This window comes from Ictidomys tridecemlineatus, chromosome 4 (assembly GCF_052094955.1).
Source record: "Ictidomys tridecemlineatus isolate mIctTri1 chromosome 4, mIctTri1.hap1, whole genome shotgun sequence".
Taxonomy (NCBI): Eukaryota; Metazoa; Chordata; class Mammalia; order Rodentia; family Sciuridae; genus Ictidomys; species Ictidomys tridecemlineatus.
Genome location: NC_135480.1, coordinates 12,684,266 through 12,708,329, shown reverse-complemented (window position 1 = coordinate 12,708,329; position 24,064 = coordinate 12,684,266). Strand labels below are relative to the sequence as shown.

The 24,064-nt window shown below is 45.8% G+C and overlaps 1 protein-coding gene across 10 annotated transcripts in view; it reads left to right on the top strand.

The window, feature by feature from the left end:
• Positions 1–2: 2 nt before the first annotated feature.
• Stx3 (syntaxin 3) overlaps positions 3–24,064 on the top strand; it is a 42,650-nt gene continuing 18,588 nt past the window's right edge. For 9 of the 10 annotated variants that reach the window (XR_013437543.1, XR_013437544.1, XM_021730617.2 and 6 more), the window contains exons 1-2: positions 10,023–10,199; positions 15,806–15,889. Coding sequence is in view for 8 of the 10 variants with exons in the window: in XM_021730617.2 (XP_021586292.2) it covers positions 10,038–10,199; positions 15,806–15,889 (246 nt within the window). In the remaining 2 variants the exon portion in view is untranslated. Of the gene's footprint in view, positions 228–10,022; positions 10,200–15,805; positions 15,890–24,064 lie in introns of those variants that run through there. The other variant, XM_078045957.1, reaches the window with a different exon arrangement.

Below are 24,064 nucleotides of genomic sequence, written 5' to 3'. Positions count from 1 at the left end.
GGCGGCGGCGGCGGGGGCCGGAGGAGGCGGCGCGGCGGAGCCTCGGTGGCCTGGGACGCTCCTCCTAGCGAGGGCCGCCGCCCGCCTCCGCCTGGAGCTCCCTCGCCCCGGCCGGGACCGGCCGCCACTTCCGGCGGTTCCTCTGGGACGCGCTCACCTGGGACGCGTTACCTGCCTCCGGGCACCTGCGCTCCAGGATGAAGGACCGGCTGGAGCAGCTGAAGGCGGTGAGTCCCGCGAAGCCTGGGGCTGCGGGGCGCGGCCGGGAGGTGGAGCTGCTGTGGGGGGGGGGCTTCTCTTTGCTCCCCGAGTCCAGGCTGGAGGGCCGCCGAGCGCGAGGCCTGCCCTCTCCAGCCCCCGCAGCATCCCGCGCAGGTTCCTCACCCTTCCTGGTCCTGCAGGGTCATGTGCCGGTGATTCATCGTCCAGCAGCGATTTCCCTGACCGCCTCTAACCTTCCCACCCCCAGGTGGACAGGCAGGAGGTGCTTGGGCCGAGCGGGGCTCGTGGAGAGGTCCGGAGGGGTCACCCCACAAGTGTCAGGCTGCTGCTCGGCACCATGTCCATAACTGGTCTCCTTCCCCTTTCTTTCTGATTCCCTCCTGGGGGACACTGGCCCATGTTGACTCCTTCCCCGGGAGCAGCTCAGATATTCCGGTGACCTCTCCAGCTGTGGGCCGGTCACATGCTGAGATGGTTCCAGCTCCTAGCCATCCGTCGGTGGTCTGTATTTAACCCGCACCTCCCTGCTATACGTCCCCCGGGGCACTCCCACCCTCCGCCCCCATTCCTTGGGACAGCTGTGGTCAGTGTAAAGGATCCTAAGATTAACCGCCGTGGGCGTTGCTTCACAAAAACTGAAACCAGGTGATTCTTTTGAGCCTGTTTCCTTGTGTGTCAAGTGGGAATGTTAGAGGTTTCTTTGAGGTTCATAATGGGACAATATTGAGAAGCATTAAAATATGAATTTTGCAGTCAGATATTCACTGACTCATTCAATAATTATTGAGTGCGTTCTATAGCACAGGCCCCATGTTAAACCTTGGAGACTCAGTGACGCAGGCTCTACCTTAATGGAATTTCAAATCTTTCCCTTGATACAGTGTAGTCCATCTACTTGGAAGCAGCACATTAGGCCTCAGTCTAAACCTGCAGAATCTGATTCTTTATGAATCTTCCTAGGTGATTTATGAGCACATTAAAGTTTGGAAAGCACTGAACTGGGTTAGAAGTGGGGCTTTCTCCTGCCCTCCACTCCCCTGCTTACTGGCGATTCCTTAAAGTCCAAGCCTAAGTTATCTGTAAAATGAGTAGTTGTGAAAACTAAAAGCAAGAGAGTATGCAGAAGCACCCTTTGTATGGTGCATGCATATAGAATTTATAAATGGTAAGTATTATGCTAATAAGTGTAAATGTCTTTTGGAAAATAGAAGTGTTAGGGTGTTGCATTTGTTTTTTTCTCTTCCACCTTTCACATGCATTGGGTAGTAGGGCTGCAGAGGAGGCCAGGCAGCAAGAACAGGGGAACGGTTGTATACTGTGGGAGCTGTGGGTGTGAGCTTGCCCCTGCCCCAGACTTGCTCTTTGTCATGTGAGCCTCAGGGCATCCTGGTTACTTACAGGGCAGAATTTATTGTCCCTATTTTATAGATGGAGAAGCTGGAGCTGGCCCTGGGTAGGAGGGATGCCCCAGGTCATAGATCTGGTCAGGGCACAACCAGGAGAGGAACCCAGACTTCTGATACTCTTTCCTTTGAAGCATGCTGGTTGAAGAGGCAGAAAGGAAAGAAGGCTTTGAAGATTTTTGTATGTCATAAAAAAAATGTCAAACTGAACTGCAGACAGAGGTGACCCCCTTCCTTATTCAGGAAATCCATTTCCAGAGGAAGATGCCCCCTGGCCCTTTAATAGCTCATTGTCAACAGAGTAAAGAGTCTTAACTGAGCTTTGAGTTCCAAGAATAAATGCAGTTTGCTAGTGAACCCAAGCAGGTCCCTTTGCCTCTGTGCTTTGTGCTTCCTCTTACCCTCTATAAAAGGAAGCTAATGATATGTTTCTTCCCTTTACCCATTGGGAGTGTGGTGAAAGTGAGACTGTAGAAGGTGCTGTTATTGTGGGAGTATTGTTCTGAAATCACAGGGTAGTTGCTGTTAGGTTTTGGAGTAGAGAGATGCGGGGCAGCACAGTGCTAAGAGGACTGGGTTGCAGGTTCAAAGCCTTCTAATTGTGACCATGTTATTAATTAGCTGTGTTGCTTTGCCACTTTACCCTTCTGCTTCTTGATGCTTCCTTTGTAAAAGGAGGACTTTAGTTGATCCCAGAAGACCCTCCTGGCATTATTAATGGTCTCTGTGAAGACCGTCAGGATTTGTGTGTGTTCTGGCCTGTAGTCCATCTCCTCTACCTGCTGCCCCAAGAATCACCTTCACTGCAACAAGATATGCCAACGTCTTTCTCTGGTTCCTTTTCTCAACCAAAAGTGTTTGCTAATCTTCATGAAATGAGAGTAGCCTGTGCAATGTCTTTCTAAACCCCAGGAAGGGAGGTGGTAAGTGCCTTCAGATAGCAGGAAGGTTGGCATGTGAATGAGATTAGCTTTGCTCTGTGTAGATACCAGGGGAAGGTGTGGGGTGGGTGGATAGAAGTCAGGAATTGGTAAGAGCAATTTTACTGTTCAAAGATAGGGTAGGCTGACTGGAGAGGTGGCAAACCCTCCAGCAGGGTTTCTTTCCTAAGAAGCTTGTAGGGATGTTAAATGCTGCAGGAATTTGAGTATCTTTTTGAAGGAGAGAAGTTGAACCAGGAGATTTAGGCTTCCACGAACCCTGAGAATGTATGATCCCATAAGATATTTTATTGTGAGCCTCTCCTGAGCTTCACTGTTGTGATGTGAGTCTGTCTTAAGGCTTTGGAGACCATAAGGATTTTCCCTCAGAATGGCACCTATAAAGTGGACCACTATCCTTTTTCCCTAGCGTCATTGTGGGGGTGAAGTGAGATAATCCATGACAATCACTGACCACAGTGAATGTGAGTTCTCTGTACTAGGCCCCCTGGGAGTAGCACCCACACTAAATTAGGGCATACCTTCCCAAGGCCATGGTCACAAGCCTTGGTGTACCTCATCTCTTGTGCTGCCCCTCCTGATGAACTCCCTCAGGAGCTTGCTTCTGACCTGGGAGAGGCTTGCCAAGAATGTACAGTGCCCACATCCAGCCTTTCTTAGTGGTTTTTCTGATTTCTCTGTAGGTGAACTTTGAACTTGCTGAGTCTGGACAATTCCCAGTCTAGGGACCTTCTTGTCTGGTCCTCTTTTCACTCAGCAAACATTTACTGAGTAACCACTGTGTTCCAGACCCTGCAGTAGGTGCTGGAGTGGAGTGGCAACTAACACCTATTTCTGGCCCTTAGCAAGCTCATGGTCAGGTGGGGAGACACACAAGAAATAGACACTGTGATACACCATCCTTGTGGCAGAAGCAGCCGCAGGAAGACCTGACTGGCTGGCCTCTGAGATGGGGATGAGCAAGGAGGTGGGATTTCCAGAAGTAAAGCTTTTGAGTTCAGGTCCTTCTTCAAGTGTAATCTACTGTCTTCAGATGCATGTAGAGTCCCTTAGGAAGAAAGACCAGGAGACTGTATTTTCTCAACCACTCTCCCATCCGTGAGTGCTTCATGTATAAACCATCAAGAATATAAAAACGCATGAAGCATTCACACAGGTGCCTGTGTATGGCAGCCACTGACCGCCATGGTCAGAGCCTTTTGACCTCTATGTGCTTTGCATCCTGCTGTATATGACATTAAGCAGAATTATTGTACAAAGTCCTGGTCTTAAAGAGTAAGTGGCCATACAGGGAGAACAAAGAAGTGTATTTTGTGAAAGAGAACAAACCCCCCAAAGTCAAAGGTAGATAATGGGGAAGCCAGTGATGTATGGAAAAGAGGTCTGGGACTTTGGATCCCCTGGGAGACTGATCTGTGGAGTGCCTTGGACCCTTCAAGATCAGCACCAGTGGCCACACTAATGAAATCAACTCCCTGGGGCTCTAAAGGGCAGATTTACTTTTATTCTTTCTGTCCTGTCTTGTGTCTGGCCCCTTCCTAGTGGGCTGTGCTGTCCTCCTTCCCCAGTGAAGCTCAGGATGGTGCTGATCCCTTAGAAGCAGGAAGCTGTACTTCCCCTCTACCTGCACATGCTTACTGAGCCCCTACTCCGCGCCAGGTGCTTCGGATCATCACCTAATCTTGACATACCAACCTACCCCTTTGTTGGGATTCTGTCCTTTAGTGATAAGATTTCTTATTAGTCAGGATTCCTTCCTCCCCTCCTCTCTCAACCTGGGAGGATTCATTTCCTGGGAGTGATGTTTTGCCGGGAGCAGAGCTGGGATGAGGGTGACTGACGGGGATTGAGAAGGGATTACAGACCCATCAGCCCGTGGCCGAGAGAAAATGCCTGGATGAGAGAAGGGGATTAATTTTATTTTTATTCCTGTAAGTGTGGGGGAGGGAGGGATTGGCAGGCGCCAAGGCAGAGATGTTGTGCAGGATCTTGTCCTCCCTTCCCTCCAGCACTTCCTTCCCCTCTTTGGTCAGCATTTATACCCATCTCCCCAAATTCATTCTTCATAGACAGTGCTCCCTGACTACAGCCTAGAATGCTCTCGCTAGGTCCTGCAGTTTGTGTTGACTGTATGTTGCTTTACAATTAAATACTTTGCATTCAGTCCGATTTTTATTACCATGAAGTGGGTTTGAAAACAACCTTCTACTTTTTTTTTTTTTTTTTTAAAGATCTGGACTCTGTCTTTAACAGTTGATCTTCTGTGTTGAAGACCAATGATTCTTTTTGTTGTCACCATATCAACTACAGTAATAATTATAATTTATTAAGCAGCTACTTTCTATTGGGCAGCACTTGCGTTAGGTGTCTTGCCTACCTGATCCTCTCAATCCAGCAAGGCAAGGCAAGAGTCTTATGTATTCTTCCCATTTTACAGGTGAGGGAGTTGAGGCTTATGTTTGACAGAGATCCCCAGCTGGAAAGTGGTGGGATCAATAATTGAGTGAGTCTCTCTTATATATTTGTGTCATGCCCTGTGCTGTACTATGATCATTTCCCTCACCGCACTTTATGCTCCTCAGTACAGTGGCAGATAATGATATCCCCCTGGGTCTTGGGGCCTAGCTCTCTTCCTGGTAGGTGCGTGTTAAACATTCGTTTGTTGCCTGATCAACAGCAGCTTATGCACCCTTATGCACCTCTTATTCATTAGTAGGATTGATTTTTTTTTTGTGCTCTATTCCCTGTGGGTTGGTGAAACTTTAGCTGCTTAAAGTGGAACATTTACTCCGGGAACCCATAAATTTCCTAATGAAGCCAGAAGTCACTGTCCATCCCCCAGGATGAATGAGTTCCAATGTACCTACCCTTACCTAAACCCTCAGCCCAAGATGACATGGAGGGCTGCCTCTTATTGGAAAGACAATGAAGGAGAAGATGTAGGTATCTCAGTGAAAATCTAGCTATCTTATTTTCCCCTGCAAAATCCTCTTTGTCCTTGAAGGCTGGGTTCCAGTATCATCACTGTATGGATGTTTCCCAGCCTGACCACACTGACCCTACCTTCCCTGACCCCCACTTGATTTTTTTTTGTTGATATATAAAAACAGCCTCATTGGTATTGCGAGTTCAGAAGCTGTCTGCCCTGTTAGGTCCAGGACTCTGGAACAGAGCATAGCCCCCACACGCCTCCTCCTCTCCAGCCCAAAGCTTGGAAGACTGAAAACCAGACCATTCAGGGGATGAACGGGGTTATTTGGTCAGTGGATTTACCTGCGGATTCTGTAGTCCCTGAGGAGCCTTATCTCCAGCCTCCTTTATTTATTTGTTTATTTATTTATTAATTATTTTCTGGTTCTGGGTCTTGAACCCAGGGCTTTGTCCATGCTAGACAAGCTCCCTGCCAACTGAGATAAATCCCCAACCCCCTTTTATTTTATATATGGCCCCTTTTCAGGTCCCTGACCCCTGCTTTTAGGCATTAACAGGCTATTTCCAAAGCCACATTCTGCAGTCTTTGTGTGGAGACAGTCTGAAGTTCAGCCCCCTCCTAAAGAGACTGGTGAAGCGTGTACTATTTGGGTATGTTCTGCTGTCTGGGTTAGGGCAGGGCGACTTGGTGTGACATCAGGTGCCGGTGTTTTTTAGAAAATCTTTTTGTTTTGGACTATGTTTCGTTTTACAGAAAAGTTACAAAGATGCTTCAGAGGTTCTTGTCTACCCCTAGCTGGTTTCCCCTATTATAACTGGTACATTATTATTCATTAAATGCCAGGCTGTATTTGGATTTCACTCGTTATTCCACCCATGCCCTTTTTCTGTCCTAGGATCCAATCCAGGACACCACATTGCTTTTGGTGTTTGGTTGTCACGTCTCCTTAGCTTCCTCTGGCCTGGGACAGTTTCTCAGTTGTCCTTTGTTTTTCATGACCTTGTCAGTATGGCACTGTTTTATGGTGCTTTGGAAGTGCATTTCCTGGGGCCAGTGCTGCTGCAGCTGGGGTGGGGGTGGGTTAGCTGCTAAGAGTCATCACTCCTTGATGGTTGAGAACAAAGGCTCTGGGGCCAGCAGCCCGGGCCCTCTCCCAGCTGTCCACAGGATACCTGGCATCTTTGTGCATTAGTTTTCTCAGCTGTAGGATGGGAAGTGTCCCCACAAGATTAGCCTGGGGATTAAACGCCCTGGTAAATATAAAGTGCGCGTCTTATAAGGATCCTTAGCTGACTTAGAGCTTTCAACGGATGCTTCATGTTTTAACTGTGATTTAAGTATTCTAGAAGGGCCATGTGGGGAAGGGAGTTATGGGACAGGATGAAAGGAAGGTTTGAGGAGAGGTCTGAGAAGGGTGTAAGATAGTGTTCCTTCCTTCCTCCTTCTGTGTCCTTAAGCTGAATGCTGAGGAGGTGTTGGGGGGGCCAGGTTTGGAGGGTGGAGGAGGGAGAGGAAGTCTCAAAGAGATGAAGAATCCTGGGTGGAGGAGGAAGAAACTAAAGGGAAGCGGAGTTCTCCAGGAGGAGAAAGAAGATATTATTTAGATTTGTTTGAATGGCTCCAGGGGTTGTTAGGAACACCTGGTTAAGAGAATAATTCTGTAAAAAGGGCCCATTGTGCTGACCCCCACATGCCTTTTTTTTCCCCAAGGAGCAATTTACCTGCAGCGCTGCCTGGCCTAAGTGAACAGAATAGGTCATATTCCTCAGCAAACTACTTGTTAACTGCAGGAGAAATGTAGGCCTGAGATAAGTTGATAAAGAGGAACCCAAGTTACCCTGGAGGGGGACTTTTGTGACCAGATCCTGAAACTCTGGGAGATGAGGATAATTCCTCCTGACCACAAAGTCTGTAAGAATGTGTGGTTAGGAATCCAGTTAGAGCCTTTCGGCGTCCACCAGGGTGACCTAGAATTGTCATGGCAATTGGTACTTGAAAGTCTGATGTCGTCTGGCTCTCAGTCACAAGTCAAGAGTTGGACACGAGTAGGACTCTGGAAACTTTTTTGGGATCCCCAGTGAGACTGGAATGCGGGGGGAGAGGCCTGTTGTCCCTTTCCTCTCTGAGAGGACCCACTCTCTCCCTTTAGAGGGTCCCTCTTCCTTTTTACTGTGCCTTCAATAAATTCACGCCTGTTACTCTGAAAGACGTACCTGAAATCTTTCTGACTGGATCATAAGAATCGGGGTGTGAAGAGGGATCTTCTCACTGCCTCGGCTTCTCAGACAGCCCTCAGCTCTGTCACGGGGTGAGAGAGAAGGCAGAAAGAAGATGTGGTCTTTTTACCTGCAATGGCCTTCTTGTAGGTTTTCTTGGAGTAAGTCCATCCAGTTTTCAAAATTTCCCCAAGGAGCTACCTCTGCAAGGATTCTCTGATAGGCTTGCACCTTCCCTGGCTGCGCCTTATGTCCAGGTGAGGTTGGGCACCTGTCTTCTCCTGGGTGTGCTTATACTTTCCTTGTACTGTGTGCTGTCATCACTCACCAGGTGCTGCTGGAAGCGCCTGTCGGTCCATCTGCCCTCTGAGACAGTGAGATCCTGGAGAGCTGGGGGTGTTGGAGTGTGTTTGTGTTTTTCCAGCGTCTAGATTATGGCTTAACAGATGTTAGATGTTCCATAAATACTGTTGGATGAGTGAACAAACACATGAGTCTGTTACTTGGCATGGAACCTTCCTGTGAGTGAAGAATACTGGGGATGTGGTGGTTGGTTATGAGACCTTGAGTTCCCTCTCCAAGTTGATGTAGCAGTGAATCTTGGATTGGGCCAAGAGGCTCCAAAATCAGCTCTTTTTTTCCCCCTCATGAGCTGGGTAATCCTGGTTGGACTAACCTTCCTAACCCAGATTCCTTGTTGGTAAAGATGACATCTACCCAGAGGGGGTCTCCCAATCCTTTCTTTTCTTGTGTTCACTGCTTCTACCCAGATCTAGCTCACGTATTGAGAAGCAAAAGCAGGTAGGAACTAAACGACATGTGGGGATGGAATTTGTATATAACAAATATAATGCAAGTTTAAGAACCTTTTTATTTATTTATTTTTATTTTTTGGTATTGGGTTTTGAATCCAGGGATGTTTTATCACTAAGCTATGTCCACAGCTCTTTTTATTTTTTATTTTGAGGCAAGGTCTTGCTAAGTTGCTTAGGTCCTTGCTGAGTTGTGGAGGCTGGCCTTAAACTTGTGATCCTCCTGCCTCAGTCTCCTGAGTCTCTGGGATTGTAGGTGTGAGCCACCACTCCTGGCTGAATAGAAGTTCTTTCAAAAGATGCATGGAAGAATAAGAAATAATGACCCTGTATTAAGACAAAATGCATAGACTACAAGTCATATATTCTCTGACAGAGATGTAATTAGGAATCACAATACAATAATAATCCTCCCCAGCTTACCTACCTTGGAAATTTGAAAACACCTGCCCATGTAACTCTTGGCTTAAAAATGAATCAAAATAGAAGTGACACACTATTTACAAGTGAATGCTAATGAGAGCAGTAAATGTCAAGTGGTGAGAATGTAGCCAAAGCAGAATTTGGAGGGAGCTCTAGTTCTTTAAAATGATAGTTTCAAAATAAATGTGTATATAACAAATATAATGCAGTAGCTACGTGAACTTCCCTCTTGCTGAGACACTGGCTATTACCTTTTGAGAACTGGCAGTTTTAAAAGCAAGGCTCCATTCTCTACTTGAGGTGGTGTGAACTTGGGCGTTTAACAGAGTTTATGTGCCCAGAGTTGCTCTGAGCATCTCACATTGTAATAGCTCATTTAATCCTTACAACAATTCTATGAGCAGATTATTCTGATCCTGTTACAAAAAAGGAAACTGAGTCAGAGAGTGGTTAAGTAACTCATTTAAAAGGACACAGCTCCTGAGTGTCAGAATCAGGCTGTGAACTCTCAAAGTCAGATTTATCTCTACATACATGCTCATTTATAGGATTATATGCATCAGTATCTTTTTCATTCACTCATGTAGATTAATTCAGTTTAGATCAGTAGACGCTGCAGCGTCCTCTGAAATGAGCTAGGATGTGTTACCTGGCCAGACTGGGAGGTGCCTTCAAGTAGCATGTAAAGGTGTAAGCAGGGGCCCTGGGCTACCACAGAGTAGCGTTTGAATCCTAATGATGCCATTTAGTAGCTGAATCACTTCAGATAAATCATTTAACCTAATTAAGCAATCACCTTATCTGTAAGTGGGCAAATTAAAATTTGTTCCTCATAAGGTTGATGTGAGAATTAAATAATTTGTTTGAAACCACGAGAGTACTGCCACTACCACCACCACCACCACCACCACCACCACCACCACCACCACCACTACCACTACCACCACTACCTCCACCACCTCCACCTCCACCTCCACCTCCACCTCCACCACACACGCTGTCTGCTATGATTTGTTATGGCAGAATGAGTGGAGGGAGTCCTCAGGGACTCTGGCCCGCTTCCAGTTGTCCACTGACTTAATCTGGTAATGAGTTTATTCCTCAGCGTCTTCTCCCTTCTCCCACGCAGGGTGAGCTGCTTGCCTTCAGTCTTTCAGCTAGAACAGCATCTTCAAAGCCAAAGCTGGCTCACCCAGGGTCCCATTGTCTGTCATTTCCTCTTGGTTCATCTGACTAGGGTATTGTGGACGGTAAGATGGGCACAAAGGGGAAGTGTTCCTTTGGCGGGGGTTTCACTGCAACAGAAAACAGTGTTATGGGGAGAACTGGGCATGGGAGAAGGGTCATCTGACTCTTTAAATGGGAAATGGATTATACCCGGTGCTTTTTGAGAGCCCACATGCTCACTCAGAATTCTTGTCTATAGACCAAAGAAGAGGGACTGGAAACCCCAGATGTCAGGCAGTGTGTGCATGGCGTGTGTCCATGTGTGTTGGAACCCGTGCAAGGAAGTGTGGTCTCTTGTCTTTGACCCACAGACCCTCATCCTAGAGAAGGCAGGTGGTGGGTGTGGGCAGCAGATGCTGCTGTCCCTCTGAATCAGGTCTATCAGGAGAGTCTGGGTTTACAGATAAGTCTTTGTTTCCAGAGTGAAGAACCGTTTCGGGGTGGGGAGGAGAAGGTACAGCATTTTTGGTCACCTGCACATGTGTTGGGAGGTTCCTGCCTACCACATCACAGTCCTTTACTATCCTGCTGTGGGATGTGAAGGACCAGATGTCCCCTCCCCTTGTCCTTTGTTTCACCCAGAGACTCCTTCCTGGGAACTCCTGGCCTTCTGGCTCCTCCTGCCCCCTCTCCTCTGGGGGTCAGGGCACCGATGGGAAGAGGCGGTCAGACAGCTGGTGAAGGAGGTCTTCCTCTTGTGGGGTGACTTCCTTTTTCTTTCTCTGTCCCTGTCCTGTCTTTCTGCTCTGATTTGTAAAATCCTTAATGAAATGCTGTGGGGCAGCCCTGCTTCCACTTAGGGAGGGGCAGGAATTCATCTCCTTCTCTCTCTTCTGGAGGGCACCTGTTTATCTGCTTCAGTGGTTTTTCTGTTTTCTTTCTTTCTTCCTTGTTTTGACAACCGGACACTTTCTTAGAATGAAATCTTGTACCCACTGGATAAACAGGTAAAAGTGAAGTTATGCAGATTAGAGAGGGAGGCGAGGCCCAGGAGCCCTGTAGGCCTCCCCTCCCCCTGACTCCCCTGGGTGGCTTCTGAGGCATCCTGCGGTTTCCCCAAACCACAGTAGAAAGCTAACCTGACTTGCTGAGAAACTTGAGGTTTAGCAAAGACAAGTGTTGTCCCCAAGGCCTGCAGCTCCTGTCTCCCAGCCCAGGATTCTTTCTGCAGAGCTGGACTGCTGCTCTCCTGGCTGTTCTTGTGATAGGCTTTGTGCGGGGTACAGTGCCCTAAGAGGCCCCGGCAGCTGGGAGACCCTGAATAAATTACAGCTTCTCTGAACTGCAGTTGCTTCACTATAGACTGCAGGTAGGATTGGATGAAATGGTGTACAGAAAGCAAGGAGGGTGTTGTGACTACCCAGCACTTTGTAGGGGCCCTACAGGTGGCAACTCTTTTTATTAACTGAGCTAGTGAAAAGGGGCCCGTGGTCAGATGGACTGAGGGTGGTGGAGAAGGCAGTTTGAAAGGCAGCACTGAGTGAGGGGATGGCGGGTTAAATTGCTTGAGCTTGATTTCTGGGCCCCTCAGTTCTTCCCACTTTCTGTGCAGAGGGAAGGTCATAACCTTGGCTATGAATTCTCAAACTTGGTGTACATTTGAGGGTCAAGTGTGGGGAGACACATCCCCAGCTGGAGCCCAGCGTTGCTAAAGTCATTCCTAATATCTCCCATCTCTTGACATGAGAGGCGTCAGGAGGCTGGGCAGGGAGGAAATGGGTGCTGGGCTCATGTTCCCCTGTACTGACCCCTTACCCCCACCCCTCGTGGCTGATCTTGCAGCTGTTGTAACGTTCCTATTACCACATACTCCGATCCTTTGATAATGATGCTGAAGTTCTCTTCTCAGCTAAGCCCAGTCAGAGGCCTGAGGATAAAGGGCACTGTGTGCTTTCCTTGCCTTTGGGGTCCCCAATGCCCTTGGTGTGCAAGAGCCACCTGGTCAGAAAGGAAGGAGCCCCTCCTGGGATCTGGTAGAGTCCACTCTGTAGGGGATCCCTGGGGGTAGTTCCAGGCTCATGTGACTCCAGATAACAAGTGATGATGGCCTCTTCCTGCACATCTGATCTGGATTAAATGTTGTTTTCTACTTTTGGAAATAGCGTGCTGCGTGAGGGGGAAAACTCTAGGAGAAGCTAGAAAGCCAGAAACCCAGACTCTATTCTGTGTGTGTCAGTAACCCATTGTTTGGTCCATTGGGTAAGAACTTCAAAATATTATTTAATCCTCAAATAAGTCCTGGCAGGCTGTTTTTAAAATACACATTTATATATATGTAAGTTATATATGTGTGTGTGTATTTATATGTATGTATGCTATATAATTTTAATAGAGGAAAGAGGCAGGGAAGAGGAGGGTGGCTTTTCAGTGATTCCTCCTTGTTGGCATAAAACCCAAGAGTAAGTTTTGGCAGTGTTAGTAGGCATGCAGGCAGAAGGTGACAAGCAGGTGACAAGCCGATGGATACGTATTTTTTATGTGCCAGCCTTGTGCCAGGTGCCCTGTAGCTACTAAGTCTTAAGAGATACTGTCTCTGACCTCAAGTTGCTTAAAATTGAGGTCAGAAGTAGAGATTGCAACCCATAAAATTCTTAGATGAAAAACTGGGGGCAGTTTTGTGGGGTAGATGTGATCAAAGGGAGACTGTGAAGATAGAGTTTGGTTAGCAGAGGAGGCTAAGAGATGTTCCAGCCACTGGGTATTTGTGGTGGCAGGGAGGGTGCCCAGAAGCCCAGGAGCAGGAATGGGTGTGATGGGTGCAGAATACAGTGAGATCAGGTGGAGGGAGAGGGCTCCTGGTGGAGAGCAGGGGTATGACTATAAGGCATAAAAACGCTAGTTTCCAAAGAATCTTGAAAGGCAGGCTGAGGCCTTGAACTTGACAAGGCAGTGACAAGGAACTATCATATATGGAGAAATGGGGATATAATGCGATTAGAGCAGAGAGATAACCAAATGGGTGGGAGGCTGTTGCAATGACATGGGGCCCAATGCTCAGTCAAGGTCCAGTGACATGCTATTATTTCTGTGTCACAGATGAGGAAATGGAGACTCAGATACAGAACCATGTGTTTAAGTCTCAGTGACCAGCATGTAACAAGGCAGCGATGCCTTGGAATGGATCTTATTGACACATACTTGAGGTTTTCCCCTTCTGTGTGCGTCTCCAGATGACCTTGGAAGAAAGGACACTCAGCAAAAGCTTATTAACTTTCCTTTCCAGAGGAAGACAGGTTCCTGCTGTTTAGTAAGAATTGCAGAGATCTTATTGGTAGAGGAACCTGAGGAGGCTGATGAGAAGCCTGAGTGTTGATGTTTGACCAAGGGAACATTTGTCTCAAACTTTAGAAATGATGGGTAAGTCCAGGCTGCTGAACTCTGCTGAAGTTAATTATTTGTTCAGTTAAAATTAATGCAATTTCTGTTAAATGCCTACTATGTGTTAAGTACTCAGAGACTATGTGGGATCAATTAATTCATGACAACTACAGTGCTGAATTTTAATTGCAAGGGACAAAGCCAGCTCTGGCTAATGAACAAAATGACTGCATTGGGAGGATCCTGTTCAACTCACTGAGAGGATACTGCGGAAGATCTGCAGACCCTGCTGAAAGCCAGGGGTCACCCTGGACAGGAAGGAGGGTGGCTCAGCTCTGTTCACTTCAGACTCCTCTCACAAGTGACATTCCTCTGGGTGCTCAGGTCACCATTGATGGCCTCCCCAGAATCACATGGGATGTGATTTAGAGGAAGATTTATTGAATGGACAGACAGACACCTCCCCCCCCAAACACACACAAAGAATCTACTTTAGCAGATACATAAGGCAGTTCTGAACCACCAGGAGTTTATCATTAGAAAAAATAGATAAATAAAGGAATAAAAATAATAGGCTGTGAATGTTGCTGTGTAAGCGTTGTACAAAGTGCTTAGGGAGGTTGTAAATTTTGCATGGGGGAGGCATGTGTCAGGCAAGGTACACAAAGGTTATCTGAACCAAGTTTAAGGGCAGAGTAAAATTTTGCCAGTTGGACAAACGCCCTTCAGGAAGAAGCCCTTGGGTGACAGTAGTGATGTGAAAAAGAATGTGTGCAGGAAATACAAGGAATTCTAATTGTGTAGACCATCAATGTGGGTGGGGCTGGATCTTAAAGGTCCCTGTGTGTTCTCGTAGGTATTTTGGGAGTTTTAATTCTAGCAGATGAGCGGTCATTAAATAACTTTAGGTGGCAGAGGGACATGATCAGTTTCGTTTTAGGAAGATTATTGTGGAGGTATTAGATCCTACTCCCTTGAAAGTGCCTATTAATCTAGGGATGCTGGTTTTTGCAGAGCAGCCAGAGAGTGAGATGCTGCGAGAGAGTCACGAGACTTCTCCAAGGTTGGAGAACCCGATATATCTATGGGAAATCCCAGTGACTCCTTGTGTGTGTGTAGGGGGATGGTAGTGGGTACAGGAAAAAGGCTCCTGGTGGTCTCTTTGCCTGTGGAGTTCTGAGTGTTTGGGTGACGTGTCTTGGGCCATAGGCTGCTGAAGGTTGTGCAGAAGCAGGCATAGGGGATTCCCCTGCGCCACCTGCCCCCTCAGTATCCAGTTTGCTCTCTGTGTTTATAAGTTTGCAGTGTGCAGTTCAGCAGTGGACTGGGGAGAACAATCCGGAAGAATGTAGAAATAGCCCGGGCCCTTGTTGTGGGGTGGGTGGAAATGTAATCATTTCCTTAGCCATTTGCTGATTCTGCAGAGGAAGGTGAATAAAATTGAGAAATCGTGGGTCCCCAGAGGTTGCTGGGGCTGGGGAAGGGAGGAGAGTTTCCTTTTTCCTTTTGAACAATAGCTGACAGGGGACAGCATAGCACCATTTCCTTGATAATAGGTGGTGTCTAAAAACAGGAAAATTTTCTTTACTCCAGCTATGAGAATCCAAAGTTCATGCTTTGGAGGAACTGTGGCTAGAATTTTCTCAAAGGATCCAGAACCAGTAGATGGGTTAGATAGAATCTGCTTGTCATTATGTAGTAGCTGGGTGGCTTTTGGCCAAGTTACTAAGCCTTCGTATGTTTTAGGTTCGACTAGAGTGAGTTGTTCAAATGCCATTATTCATACCATCACTGGCAGTAGCAACAAGACCTAGCACTGGGCTGGGGGTGCATCTCAGTGGTAGAGTGCTCCCCTGGCATGGGTGAGGCTCCTGTTTGGTTCCCTACCTGGGTTCGATTATCCCACCTGGGTTTGATTCCCCAGCACCAGAAAAGCAGCAAATGATCATCATCAAAATAGCAAAAACCCCTAGCATTTCAGTGTGTCAGGCCTGTGCAAAAGTGTTTATATCCCTAAATTCTGTGAGTTAGGTATTGATATTATCAGCATCTAACCGATAAGGCAACCTATGCCTAACAGGATGAGTAGCTTACTTGTTTTTCCCTTTCTCCCCGTCTGTCATCCCCTGCAAAAAGTCAGTGGATTTCAGATAGTACTACACCAGAGTTTTAAGACCTCATAGAGCTGCTGTAAGTTTTAAAGGAAATGATGTATAACAAGCTTAACATAGCTCTTGGGCCTTAGTGAGCATTCAGTGTTCACTGCTTACTGTGTTTGTCTTCTTACTCGGCTCCTTTTTGTCTTTTATAGAAGCAGCTGACACAGGACGATGATGCCGACGAGGTGGAGATCGCTATTGACAACACAGCTTTCATGGATGAATTCTTTTCTGAGGTGGGCAACCTTCCTGCATTTTTTTGGGGGGAGGGGGTGAATATACATAAGGAAACACAGCTTCCTCAGTAAGAGTAAAAAATCTGGGCTCTTTCAAGGGTGGCAGGCAGTCTTTTGTTGGGGTGAGGGGGCTGAAAATGTTAGAGGGGAGTCTCCAGTTCTTGTGAGCAACTGGAATCTTCCAGTCATCAGAGGGTAAATTACATGTAATTGAGGGTATGCTTTTAAAATTGTATGCTACATGATAGCATTTTAATGATATCCTTTCTTGCCAAAGCACATAATTTAAATACATCAACCATAGGCTCACAGCCATGAGTGTAAAAATTGAATTTCATCTCGAGGCCTGATTCTGATAAATCAAATTTGTTGTCTCCAAACATTTTTATGGTCCCTTTGACCATCAAATTAATTTAATTAATTTTAGCAGTAACAGAGAAACCAAGAATCTAGCAGTTTATTTTTGTAAAGTTTAACAGGGGCCAAAATGGGTTGCCCATGTCTACAAATTCATTTGCTTGTTGATCTTGAAGGCCTTATAGGGATGTTGATAGGTAGTGATGGAAAAGCAGTGGCTTTGGAGCCAAATGAACTTGGGCTCAAATCTCAGTCTGCTTCTGTCCAACTGTTGATTTTGTGAGCTTTCCTTAACATGCTGAACCCTGGTTGGAGTCTGTCCTCATCCCTAAATTGACATTGATAATATCATAATTCCTTATAGGGTTATCATAACAATTGAGATAATGCTTAGAAAGCATCCAGAGTATCATCAGGCATATGGGTGCTCAATGAATAGTATGTTAAAAAAGAAGGGGGAAAAAAAAAACAACAAACCAGAAAGCTTATTGTTGCTGAAGTTTCTGCCATTGTATAATGGCTTCTTTATTTAGGTCCCCCCCACTCACCCCCCAAAAGAAAAGAAGAGGCATTGTGTTCTTTTTGCAGGGAAAATTTGGGCACTGCCCATCATCTGGATTGTGGATGTGGAAACGTAGCTTCCAGATCTCCTCTAAATGCAGTGGAGTGGGGCTTGACAGTCATGCCCATTCGTCTGCTAGGGTAATAACCAGGCTCAAGCGCAAACTTGAGCATGTATGTGCTGACCTGATTGGGAAGTGTGCTGTAAACCTCCACAGCTCCACACCCAACTTGTGGGTGGGTCTGTCCCTTTGGTCGGGGAAGTCATGGTGAGATCAAACGACGCTGGGCTTTTGTGAATCCAGTGTTATTCCTCTTGTGGATCCTGGAGGGCAAATGTCCTCTGTTCACTGGGGGTTGGGTGAGAGGAGTAGCCTTCAGGAGACATTTGCAGATTCTGTAGTTTGTCCCTAATTCTTGCCCTGGAGAGCCACACATATTAAAGAATGTCTTCCCTAAGATGAAGAATCTCCTCTAGTAACTTCTTGCTCTTTCAGTGGGTGGGTAGGTCCCTGGGAGTCAGTGTTCCTTATGAGGTGGGAAGATGGTGGGCTTTGACTTGTGAGGCATGGTTGGAGTCTGTCCTCAAGCATTTTGTAGCAGTGTGACCTTGGTTAAGATACTTAACCCGTTTTAGCTTTAGTTTCCTGCTCTGGAAGTCAAGGATGTCAGCCTGTCCCTCTCAAGGCTGTTGGGAGAGTCACATGAGCTCACGTATCTGGCAAGCATTCTCTGGACAGAAAAGTGCCCCATGTGGAAGAAAGGTGTTTGGAAGAGGCCCCTGAGAGAGGGTAGTGTGACCACCTCCAGGGCTGTTTGGATTCCTATTGCTTTCTTTGTGTTAAATGCTTTTTGGTCACTTAGGAGAAAAAAACAAAAAACAAAAAACAAGGAAACCCCATCATATTTAAGGCAGAGAAGGGGACTGCATGGTGAGGTGAAAAGAGCACTGTGTGTCATGAACTGTGTGATACTGGTCATGTTCCATAAGGTCTCCATGTCTCAGCAGGTTTATCTGTGAAACGGAGAGAAAAATATTCAAAGCTTAGTCGGGCATGAGAAGAGCTGACCCTGGGAAAGAGCTTAGAATGGGGTTAGGCAGTGTTGCTTCCCTCCTTTCTCATTTGCAAGAGCCCAGAGAGGAAAGATGCTGGGGGGTGAGGGTGGCACAGAGGCGAGAGGGAATGGTCACTGGAAGAGATCCTGCAGGCAGTGGTGAACAGATCCTGCTCTAAATCTCAGCTCTGCCCATTGAAAAAGTTGTATAGCTACTTTAAACTCCAGTTTTCTCTCAAATGGGAATAGTACTGCAATCTACTAGTTGTTATGAATATAAAATGAGAAAGTATCTGGATATACCCAGCACAGTGCCACCAAATTTTAGTCCTCATCACCCTTTTGTCCCCATATACTCATGAGTAAGCAGACCATAGAGTTCATTTTATAGAGCATGGCTTGCAAATATCCTTCATATTGGGATAAAGTACTCTGGATAATAGGGATTTGGGGAAGTGAAGGAGTTTCCCTCTGTGTATGACTGAGGAACCTGCCCAGTGTACCCTGTAGGACATAGCTAACTGAGATAGCACTCTTGTGATAGACTTTGCTTTTTGGATTGGTGCCAACAGGACACCTTTGATTAGGTCCTTTGCTGAGAACTCATAGTGCAAGTCATGGGTTGCTCATAGAAGCATGTGCAAGATGCAGATGAAATCATGAACCTCAAAATATATTTTCAGAATGTGCTTTGCAGTGTAAAATTTGAATGGCTTCTCTGTCTTCTCAGTTGTTAAAGAATTGGCCCTTGGGTTTTCAGGTTACTTTGGCCAATCAACCCAGGCCTCGTAAATTATAAACCCTGGACTTTGTCTAATCTGCAGTTTTCTGTATTTTCCGTGGTCGTTTGCTCAGTTGGCAGAGAAAGCAAAGTTTTGAAGGAAATAGACCTGCCTCTGAAGGCAGCGGTCTATTGTTCTGTGTTCATCCAACCATGCTGACCGCCTCCTGATGGTGTAGTAGGTGCTGGGGTGCAGTATTCTGTGTGACAGGTCCTTGCTCTCTGGTGTCTTTCTATCTGGTGAGAGTGATAGAAATTTTAAAAAAGTTATCATATTGTAGTGGAAATATCAAAAAGGCACTGTGGGAGCACAGAAGAAGGAGTGTGGCCTTCTGCCTGGAGGAAGGTGGGCTTCTGGGGTTCTTATCTAGACTTGCACCTCAGATCTGCCTGGGAGCTTATGCGCACCATGCCTGGTTCATAGAGACTGGGATGGCTCAGATTTGGATTTTTCATTTCTTGCATCTGATTTTGCCACCTACTGCAGCAATGGACATCTTCAGAGTGGTGGGGAGACTTGGAGGATTGTAAGTAAGGAAATAATGGGATCGGAGTGTGTTTTAGACAAGTCAATCTAGGGCAGTTTGTGGAGGAAAGGAAACTCCCAAAACAGAAATACCAGCAGATAGGCCAATGCAGCAAAGCATGGGGAAAAGAGTGGGGCTTTGGTCTGGATCTGTCAATCTGAGCAGTAGCATGGGGCATCATTTAGGAATGTTTTGACTAACTGTGGCTTAAGCAGTAAAGAGATGTAATTATTTCACGCATGAAGAAGTTTCCTATTAGGGATGTATTGGGGCTTCAGGCCAGCATCTCTGTGATCCTTTGGGATTTTCCCTTAGGGTTAAGAGATCAAGTCTGTTCTGATTATCATTGCTTTATAACAAACTACCCCAGCGTTTAGTGGTGTAAAACAACTATTTTGTTATGCTGACAGATCCTTTTGATTGGGTATTTTTCTAGGGCACAATGGGTGGTATATCTCTGCTCTACAATATGTGGAGCATTGGTTGGGAAGAATTGAACTACCAGAGGCTAGAATCCAATAGAAACTTCAGTATTCTAAAAGTGGGTGACCAAAAAGAAAAGCTCAGTAGAAACTGTCAACCAAAGCCCTCAAACGTGGCCTCTGTGTCTAGTGTTCCTCATAGCATGGAGCACTCAGGGTTGCTGGACTTGTGACGTGGGGTTCAGGGATGCAGGGCCAGTGTTCTGGCAACGAAACTTACGTAGCGCAGTCACAAGCCTGCCAGATTTGAGAGAGAAACCCAGGGATCCTACTTCTCAATGGGAAGAGCATTAAGGAATTTGTGCCCCTGTTTAAAACTACCCAAGAGTCATAGCTCTGTTTGACATCACCCAGCGTCAGCATCACTAGCAAAAAAAAAAATGGGAATTGCTAGAAAAGTCTAAGAATTCTTTTTATCAGGGAGGAGAGCTATCTAATGGTCAAACTGACTTCCTCTGTGGCTTACTGGCTATCACTGGGTCATGTGGTCATGACCATCCCTAGCTGGAAGGGTGCCAGGAAAATATGAACTTAGTAAAGGGACAAGATTACCAGGATCCCTGTAGTGCAGGTCAAGATCCATCATCTCGGGCTGGCAGCATAGCTGCCCAAACAGAATCAGAATTCTGTTAAAAAGAAAAAGAACAGCAGTCGGGGGGCTCGCTCTTTGGTGGGTCAAAGTACTTGTCTTGGAACACAGTGTGGGATGCAGAAAGTCTCTGTGATGAAGGGTGTTTGGGATTCCTGTTCTTCTCTCTTAGAAATTTAAAATGCACATTAACTTTTCAAAGCCTCCATGAAGTCCTGCTGTGAGGAAACCTGCTCACCTTGGCTAGCCCAGCACTGAGTTTTTCACCCTTTGTGACGTGGATCTTCTGTTAACAAGGATGAATGAATACACTTTGGACAATGCTATTAGAGAGTTTTCTTTTTTTTGGATTCTATCTTAGCTTGGGCTGCTGTCACAAAGTACCATAGACTGTGTGGTTTATAAAGAAAAGGAAGAAAGAAATTTATTTTCCACAGTTCTTGAGCCTGGAAGCCTGAGCTCAAGGTGTCAGCATGACTGGACTCTGATGAGGGCCCTCTTCTAGGCTGTGGACTGCTGACTTCTTGTGGTATCCTCACGTGATAGAGAGCAAAGCTAGCTTTGGCTTCTTCTTATAAGGTCTCACCCATGAGGGCTCCATTCTCATTACCTAATTACCTCCCCCTCCCCATATATGATCACATTAATTAGGCACCAACATGAATTCACTGGTGTGTGTGTGTGTGTGTGTGTGTGTGTGTGTGTGTGTGTGTGTTTGTATAAGAAACAGTGAATCCAAAATAGGTGCACTTAAAAAAATTGGAGACTGTTTTACAGGAGTATATATAGCATGTTTGTCTCTTGAGGTTGCTTATGTTTATTTATTTATTCAACAGACATCTACTGAGTGACATCCATGCTTGACAGACACAGTGGTGGATATCAAGTAGTCAAAGATGAGAAACCCAACGTCCCAGCTCTGGAGGAGGTCCAAGTCAGGATTAGAGAGGGTGGGCAAAGTGCTACAGAGCCTAGAGGGGGGTCCAAGGTGGGGTGGGGGACTGGGGCAATGCCTCGCTAGAGGATCTGCCAGGTGACCAGTCTTGAAACATAGGGATTTGCTAGTAAGCTTGATTTTTGTTAGAACTAAGAATCTCCAAGTGGTTGGAATAAGAAATCTAAGCATTAGATCACACTCAGCAGGTTAAATATTTTTAGCATTTTAAATAGGATATTTGGACAATAGGGACCAACGAGGCAAGCTGGCACGCTCTTCGTTTCTGGTCTCTTTCTCTAGTCAGGCAGGAAGCCCTGGCCAGTCATTTGCCTGTGTGCTCTCAGGCCTATCACCCACCCTTCCTGTGCTCTGTTCTCTGTTGCAGAGAATTATGTTTTGCAGGTTCCTTCACCAACTTGCTCTTGGTATGTTCGACCGAGGGCAGTGCTAGGGAATGAATATTTGTGCTCACCCCGTTGTTCATATTTTGATTTAGGACTTCCCAGCCTCCAGAACTATGAGAAATGTGTGCTTGTGTAGAAGTCGTCAAGTCTAGGGCATTTTTGTTATAGGAATACTAATAGGTTGGACTGGGAAGTGCTGGCTGTGTCTTCTCCCCAGACTCTGCCTCCATGGCCCCAGTTCTGGTGGACTCCACCAAGGTCAGGCTCTCGTGGCCCCCGTCTTTGTGCCTCCAGCTGTTGCTGCTTGTTTTCAGAGTGCCTCACCATCCTCTGTTGGGCTTTTTTAGCCTTTGTTCCCAGTGTAAAAAACTCCCTGTATTATTTTGGCTCAAATAATTACATAGGTTTTTGTTTTCCTGACTGAATTTTGAGTAACGCAAACCCCAGATATACTTAATTTGAGATTATGGTCTAAGAAAACTTGTTTTTGCTGGTCAATATAACTCTGAGATCATTCTTTTCTTTTCATTCATAAAAAAACCAAGTTGAAACACTAGTCCCAATCTTTATAAAACCCCCTTGGGACTTGACTGTTTGTTGCTTGTTTGACTAAGGTGACTTCTCCGTCCCTTCTTAACAGTGTTTGTTTTCTAAAGCAAAGAAGCAAGGCCGGGCGTGGTTGTGCACCCTGTAACCCCAGCTGTCCGGAGGCTGAGGCATGAGGATCATAAGTTCAAGCCCAGCTTGGACAATTTAGCAAGACCCTGTCTCAAAATAAAATGGAAGAAAGGGCTGGGCATGGAGCTAAGTTGAAGAGCACCCCATGGTTCAGTCCCCAGTACCAAAAATCAGTCAGTCAATCAAACTTAACAAATCCAGAGGACTTGACTGAGAAGCTCAAATATAAGGATTGTTTTGGATTATGTCTTTTATTTTTGATACCAGGGATTGAAATCAGGAGCACTCGACCACTGAGCCACATCCACAGTGCTGTTTTGTATTTCATTCAGAGACAGGGTCTCAATGAGTTGCTTAGTGCCTCACATTGCTGAGGCTGGCTTTGAACTTGACATCCTCATGCCTCGGCCTCCCAAGCCTCCGGGATTACAGGTGTGCGTCACTGCACCTGGCTTATGCCATTATTTTTGAGGAAAAGTAAAGGTGTATGAATTGTAAAAAGGAGGGATCATTTATTTGACTATAGCCATGCTACTTTTGTCACCTTAGAATGGGTACAAAGTTAAATTTTCAGTACATAAAAATGCATGAATTAATACCTACCATCAAAGTTACAAGATACAGGGGCATTTAGGGGAAGTAGAGACTAATTCTGGGACCAGAAACAAAGCTTTTTGCTTCATCTTCCACCAAGGCAACCTGCTAGTTTCCAAAGCAGCATTTCCTCTGCTTTTCATTGCCTACCTGGATCCTGCTGGTTAATTAAGTCCAGAGAAAGGCCATCCATGCCTTCAAAATAAGTACTTCCTTTTAGCTAGATGATAGTGGTTAGTATAATATGGTTATTATAATTGGCAACACCCAACAAGTGATTTGACTTGCTGCTTTAGATTTCCTTGAGTGGCTATCGATGACATCATTGCTATGTTAACATTACGATTGTCAAAAGGATTAAACGAGACATGCTTGTGGCTGGCATATAGTAAATATACGGAAATTGCTGGCAACTTTTATATTATATTAGTCATCATCTAACATTTATTGAGCATGGTGTGGGAGTGGGAGTGTATTTTGTGTTAAGAATTTGACCTAAGCGTGGTCAAGGTCATAAAAATGCTGAAAGACGGAGCCAAAATTTGAATCTAATCTGTTTGATGATGACTTATTTTCTTAAATCCTATGTTACTGACAGAAGGCATTGGAAATGTATTAGCTGTAGCATGGTGATCAAAAACCAAAACATGGTGATTAAAACAAACAAACAAACCCACTTTTGGATTGGTTCCCTCCATCAGCAGTGTTTCTTGAAAGCTCATTGTGTAAAAAGTTCTCTGTAATGAAGTTTTCAGGACAAAGAAATAAGGCACATGATCTCTGTGAAATGTGGCTGAACCAGTCTCACAAAACACAGGTTGAACATGTATGTTAACCTGATGTAGGTGGAATGCACATGGACCGGGGAGAGAAGAGGAGCCTTCCATAATGGTTCTTGCAGGCTTACCTGAATCACGAGACAGGGTTTGGTACCTAATAGATGGCTGGGTTTAAACCTTAGTTTTGCCTGTTTTTGTAGCACGACCTGGAGTACGTTTCTCTACCTCTTTGAGCCTCAGTTCTTGTGTATGAAAAGGAGATAGTGATGGTGACCTCACAGAAGTACTGTGAAGGGCCAGAGTTGTTTTTGATAAGCGGGTGTTCAGTCAATTTTAGTTCATAAGTACATGACCATGCAGGGAATGTCAGCATGCTCAACTCCAAACAAAGAGCTCTTAGGCTTTTAGATCTGGCACTTGTCAATTTCCT